The 7319-nt window shown below is 39.8% G+C and overlaps 1 protein-coding gene across 1 annotated transcript; it reads left to right on the top strand.

Annotated features, from left to right (window-relative positions):
- Window positions 1-228: 228 nt before the first annotated feature.
- LOC112241298 (fish-egg lectin) lies at window positions 229-2518 on the top strand. Its single transcript, XM_042317081.1, has 5 exons — window positions 229-480; window positions 597-830; window positions 1009-1226; window positions 1360-1478; window positions 2073-2518. Exons 1-5 carry the CDS (start codon window positions 426-428, stop codon window positions 2212-2214), a joined length of 768 nt encoding a protein of 255 aa, XP_042173015.1. The 5' UTR covers window positions 229-425; the 3' UTR covers window positions 2215-2518.
- The last annotated feature ends 4801 nt before the right edge of the window (window positions 2519-7319 follow it).

Raw genomic sequence — 7319 nt, 5'->3', positions numbered from 1 at the left:
ACGCATATGGGCTATTCATACATAGACAACACCGACCTGAACTTGTATAGACTTTTGGACAGGAACATTAGCTATACAGTGATAGGCACAAGTAGGAGTGTGCATGGCACGTCACCAATAGAGTCGATGCCCCAATGTCTGAGCCAATAAGAGAATGGAAACTAAGTAAGACAACAAGAGTCGTAAAGTGGAGTGACACTTATGTAAGGATGAGACTGTATAAAAGCCAAGTACTAAGAATGAAGAGTCAGTTGTTCCATGGAATTGCTCGGCTCTGTTACTTTGTAATAAATTCACAAGTTCTGGTATTGGTGAATTATTTGATTCAATATTTTCCACAACACTATAAAAGTGCAAAGTCTTGCAAGGGGACAATTGAAGTCTGGCTTACAACCAAACGTATACTGTAGATCTACAGAGACATCATGAGAGCGACTGCAGCCGTCCTATTGGTCCAATGTCTCCTGACCATCAGTCATGGTAAGTTACCATCATCTGAAACATGCTTGATCAACTTGGAATTGATCATCAAGTTCGCTCCATAATGTCATCCTCCTTGTTGGCTGTGTGCTCTCCTCACGTCTTTGTCTCCATAGCCTGGGACTGTCAGGAGGTAGTAAACATCAAGAATCTGATGCAGATCGATGCAGGACTGGGACAAGTGGTTGCAACAGACACAAGTCAAATCCCCTACTACCTGGTAGGTGATAAATGGATCCGCCTGCCTGGTTCCCTGAAGCATATCACTGTAGGACCAGCAGGGATCTGGGGTGTCAACAAGGACTATGCAATCTACAAGTATGTGGCCGGTAACTGGGTGCAAGCTGCAGGTTAGTGGAGAGAATTACTCAATATTTATCCAGAGGACACCTGCTTCTTAGCTTTCCTGATACCATCAGGCTGTTGAAAAGATTTTAAATTGTAAACTTGTATGTCATTTGGAAGTACTCACAGATATGTGCTCCTTGTTTGCTTGTCCGTCTGTCTGTCTCTCTTTGTGGTCTTCAGGCCTTCTGAAACAGTTGGATGCTGGAGGTGAACAGTTTATTGTGGGGGCCAACATGGACGATACTCCATTCTGTCTGACACGTAGTGCCACAGTTGGCTACAAGGGTCCAGGCTCACCTCTTCCATGGACAGGATTGCCAGGAGCTGTGAAGTACTACAGCTGTGGACCCTTTGGGTGCTGGGCAGTCAACAAGAATGATGATATCTACTTAATGAGTGTAAGATCTGGGAAAGAGTGTGAGAGCTGGAGCAGAGTAGTAGAGGATGGAGAGTGTCAGTTATTCTAAAACGGTTTCATATTATAACTGTTGTAATTGTCCTGAAACACTGATTGAATCTGTTTGTTTTCAGCTGAATCAAGACTGTCAAAACAACGGGTGGAGTCACATTGGCGGCAAGCTTTCCATGATTGAGGTGGCAACTGATGGTGGTGTCTTTGGGGTCAACTCTGTAGGCCAAGTTTATACCAGGTAAGGTTACTACTGAACTATGTGTATAATAATGGTATACCTTTAATTATAATTATTATCCTTACTGTACATGCTTTGTGAAGCAACTAAAATACTGTAGATACATGAATAAAATCAGTCAAATATAATCCGATCTAAACTTATAGGACTTATAAAGAAATGTGTAGACATTGTACGATAAAGTATGTAAGAGTGGGATGTCCTGTAAAGCTACAGTTTGGGATAAAAACAACAACTTCCCAGACACCCCACCACTTGTTTTGGTAAACAGCTCAGGAATATAGTTAGAGAAATGTAATCACTCTCAAATTCATACATGGAGCTACGGATGCAAAGACAGATCAATTATTTGTAAAAAAACAACAAATTTAACATGTTTTTTAAAGCTATACATTGTTTGTTTACAATAACATTGTTTACAAACAATTGAGGAAAAGCTTACATTTTAGCTTCTGATGTGGTTGAATAAAGCTCAAGAGGAAGAAGTTATATTCTTCAAAAATCTATGGCTATATTCAATTATTACAGTCCAAAAATGGATGTAGTTAAAGAAATGGATAAGCTTTAAAACATGAACCTCTTTCTTCAACACAGAGACGGCATCACAGCCAGTAAACCAGAGGGCACCGGATGGAGCAATATCCCTATGTGCATGCACATGGGCCACGTGACCTACGACCTGGGCCGTCTTTGGGTGGTCTCCAAGTCTGGAGTCACGATGGTGTGCACACCTTAGCCTCTCCTCTGCATCTGAATGCCGTTCGGGATCTGTCCAAAGTTCACTTGCTAACTCATTGATCTCTCTTTCTGGAACAGCCTTCTGCTTGAGAATGCCCAACATCAGTTCATAAGAATCCTTCATTCTAAAACCTACTACTCTAACTATACTTTTCAGTACTTTATCTCTGTCAATAGTAATCACTGATCTTAATGATCTTGCTTCAGAGGTTATTCATAGAGATGGATGGAATCCTTTTTAATGCTTATTATCTCATTATATAATCATTTCCCACAAAAATAAAGCATTCAGTTTGAAGCTATTGTAATTTCCTTGTTTCTTTGTTTTCATATTGAACAGGGGGATTTTAGTTGCTCTGCCAGTGATGATTTTAGCATGTACATCTTAGTGGGGCAAACTCAACAAATTGTTTGAGATGCATTCCAGCAAAGCCACTACACAACACAACATTAAACCAGTGGTGGAAAAAGTACTTCATTGTCATACTTGAGTAAAAGTCAAGATACCTTAATAGGAAACGACTCAAGTAAAAGTGAAAGTCACCAAGTAAAATACTACTTGATTAAAAGTCGAAAAGTATTTGGTTTGAAATATACTTAAGTACTAAAAGTAAATGGAATTGCTAAAAATGTACATAAGTATCAAAAGTAAAAGTAAAAATTCCTTATTTTAAGTAAACCAGACAACACAATAAAAAAATGTACAGATCGCTAGGGGCATACTCTAACACTCAGACAACATTTATAAACGATGCATGTGTGTTTAGTGAGTCCACCAGATCAGAGGCAGTAAGGATGACCAGGGATGTTCTCTGATAAGGGTGTGAATCGAACCATTTACTTTTGGGTGCCAGAGAATATGTATGGAGTAAAAAGTACATTGCTTTTTTTAGGAATGTAGTGAAGTAAAAGTACAAGTTGGCAAAAATATAAATTGTAAAGTACAGATACCAAAAAAATGACTTAAGTAGTACATTAAAGTATTTTTACTTACTTTACACCACTGCATTAAAGAATCCATTAATTGCAGTATAAGGGTGACAGACAGTGCCCACATACTGTTAGGGCCCACATAAAGCTATCCAGACAGCAGAGCTTTCGTTTCTGCACCATGGAGTGAATCCTTACCACCAATACACCTGGCTCTCAGCGGAGCCTGGCAACCTGGTCTCAGAGAAATTAGTATTCTGTATGTAAATCCGAGACCACTATTTAGTATGATATGTTACAACCGAATGTTAGCTAGACGGCTAATGTTAGATAGGCTAGGTTAGGGATTAAGGATTAAGTTTCGGAGTTAGGTTAAAGGGTTAAGGTTAGGGGAAGGGTTAGCTAAAAGGTTTAAGGTTAGGGGAAGGGTTAGTTAACATATTAAGTAGTTGTGAAGTACCTAATAAATAGTAAGTAGTTGAAGTTGCTAATTAGCTAAATTGCTAAAGCTAGCCGTGATGAGATTCAAACGCGTTATACGCCCACCCATCCACCCAGACTTTAGTTATCATATGTCAAACCAAACCTAACATATCATACTAATTTGAGTGTCCCAGACTTACGTTTATGAGACCAGGCTGAGCATCGTCTGGCAGCAATACAGTTAATTCGACATAATTCACTGCATTTTATAAAAACAGCTGATATGGCAGAATCTACAGATTCCTTGTGGATTTGTGTAACTCGATAATCACATTCTGAGTCAATAATAGTGAATGCCGACATGAGTTTAGACTTTTGAACCATACAAACATTACATTTATGTTTGTTCTGATCATTAGCAAACGAGCTGCGACGAGGTAGGCATATTCCTTCAGTACTTTCAAAATGGACACCGCCAGAAATTCAGATGTTATTTCAGATAAATTCAGCAATGTTATGAGTCCTTAACTTCACTCTTCTTTAAATCATGACAGACAGACAGAGAGAGAGAGAGAGAGTGAGTTAGGCATTTGTGGTCTAAAAAGGAAGGAAAATAAATTCACGAGGCTCCACTATTATAGGCTATATAGAGAGATAGACCCATGTAATGGGTCTCATGTATATATATATATCTCTCTCTCTTGACTCACAGACAGCGCATTGAGCAAACAAAACAACCCTTGCAAAATCAACTGGAATTACATGGGTCTGTTAATGAACATTTTGTTGAAAACAAATATTTGAATGGAAAGAGACTGTCACTGGCAAACATGGTTACAGACCCAACAACATTATATAGTATCCCCTCCTCATGGTTACAGACCCAACAACATTATATAGTATCCCCTCCTCATTACAGGTTACAGACCCAACAACATTATATAGTATCCCTCCTCATGGTTACAGACCCAACAACATTATATAGTATCCCTCCTCATGGTTACAGACCCAACAACATTATATAGTATCCCTCCTCATGGTTACAGACCCAACAACATTATATAGTATCCCTCCTCATGGTTACAGACCCAACAACATTATATAGTATCCCTCCTCATGGTTACAGACCCAACAACATTATATAGTATCCCCTCCTCATGGTTACAGACCCAACAACATTATATAGTATCCCCTCCTCATGGTTACAGACCCAACAACATTATATAGTATCCCCTCCTCATGGTTACAGACCCAACAACATTATATAGTATCCCCTCCTCATGGTTACAGACCCAACAACATTATATAGTATCCCTCCTCATGGTTACAGACCCAACAACATTATATAGTATCCCTCCTCATGGTTACAGACCCAACAACATTATATAGTATCCCTCCTCATGGTTACAGACCCAACAACATTATATAGTATCCCCTCCTCATGGTTACAGACCCAACAACATTATATAGTATCCCCTCCTCATGGTTACAGACCCAACAACATTATATAGTATCCCCTCCTCATGGTTACAGACCCAACAACATTATATAGTATCCCCTCCTCATGGTTACAGACCCAACAACATTATATAGTATCCCTCCTCATGGTTACAGACCCAACAACATTATATAGTATCCCCTCCTCATGGTTACAGACCCAACAACATTATATAGTATCCCCTCCTCATGGTTACAGACCCAACAACATTATATAGTATCCCCTCCTCCCAACAACATTATATAGTATCCCCTCCTCATTTACAGACCCAACAACATTATATAGTATCCCCTCCTCATGGTTACAGACCCAACAACATTATATAGTATCCCTCCTCATGGTTACAGACCCAACAACATTATATAGTATCCCCTCCTCATGGTTACAGACCCAACAACATTATATAGTATCCCCTCCTCTGGTTACAGACCCAACAACATTATATAGTATCCCCTCCTCATGGTTACAGACCCAACAACATTATATAGTATCCCCTCCTCATGGTTACAGACCCAACAACATTATATAGTATCCCCTCCTCATGGTTACAGACCCAACAACATTATATAGTATCCCTCCTCATGGTTACAGACCCAACAACATTATATAGTATCCCCTCCTCATGGTTACAGACCCAACAACATTATATAGTATCCCCTCCTCATGGTTACAGACCCAACAACATTATATAGTATCCCCTCCTCATGGTTACAGACCCAACAACATTATATAGTATCCCCTCCTCATGGTTACAGACCCAACAACATTATATAGTATCCCCTCCTCATGGTTACAGACCCAACAACATTATATAGTATCCCCTCCTCATGGTTACAGACCCAACAACATTATATAGTATCCCCTCCTCATGGTTACAGACCCAACAACATTATATAGTATCCCCTCCTCATGGTTACAGACCCAACAACATTATATAGTATCCCCTCCTCATGGTTACAGACCCAACAACATTATATAGTATCCCCTCCTCATGGTTACAGACCCAACAACATTATATAGTATCCCCTCCTCATGGTTACAGACCCAACAACATTATATAGTATCCCCTCCTCATGGTTACAGACCCAACAACATTATATAGTATCCCCTCCTCATGGTTACAGACCCAACAACATTATATAGTATCCCCTCCTCATGGTTACAGACCCAACAACATTATATAGTATCCCTCCTCATGGTTACAGACCCAACAACATTATATAGTATCCCCTCCTCATGGTTACAGACCCAACAACATTATATAGTATCCCCTCCTCATGGTTACAGACCCAACAACATTATATAGTATCCCCTCCTCATGGTTACAGACCCAACAACATTATATAGTATCCCCTCCTCATGGTTACAGACCCAACAACATTATATAGTATCCCCTCCTCATGGTTACAGACCCAACAACATTATATAGTATCCCCTCCTCATGGTTACAGACCCAACAACATTATATAGTATCCCCTCCTCATGGTTACAGACCCAACAACATTATATAGTATCCCCTCCTCATGGTTACAGACCCAACAACATTATATAGTATCCCCTCCTCATGGTTACAGACCCAACAACATTATATAGTATCCCCTCCTCATGGTTACAGACCCAACAACATTATATAGTATCCCCTCCTCATGGTTACAGACCCAACAACATTATATAGTATCCCCTCCTCATGGTTACAGACCCAACAACATTATATAGTATCCCCTCCTCATGGTTACAGACCCAACAACATTATATAGTATCCCTCCTCATGGTTACAGACCCAACAACATTATATAGTATCCCCTCCTCATGGTTACAGACCCAACAACATTATATAGTATCCCCTCCTCATGGTTACAGACCCAACAACATTATATAGTATCCCCTCCTCATGGTTACAGACCCAACAACATTATATAGTATCCCCTCCTCATGGTTACAGACCCAACAACATTATATAGTATCCCCTCCTCATGGTTACAGACCCAACAACATTATATAGTATCCCCTCCTCATGGTTACAGACCCAACAACATTATATAGTATCCCCTCCTCATGGTTACAGACCCAACAACATTATATAGTATCCCCTCCTCATGGTTACAGACCCAACAACATTATATAGTATCCCCTCCTCATGGTTACAGACCCAACAACATTATATAGTATCCCCTCCTCATGGTTACAGACCCAACAACATTATATAGTATCCCCTCCTCATGGTTACAGACCCAACAACATTATATAGTATC

Source organism: Oncorhynchus tshawytscha, unplaced genomic scaffold, assembly GCF_018296145.1.
Source record: "Oncorhynchus tshawytscha isolate Ot180627B unplaced genomic scaffold, Otsh_v2.0 Un_contig_172_pilon_pilon, whole genome shotgun sequence".
NCBI classification, from domain to species: domain Eukaryota; kingdom Metazoa; phylum Chordata; class Actinopteri; order Salmoniformes; family Salmonidae; genus Oncorhynchus; species Oncorhynchus tshawytscha.
The sequence above is the reverse complement of the archived record's forward strand: the minus strand, read 5'-3'. Positions and strand labels throughout refer to the sequence as shown.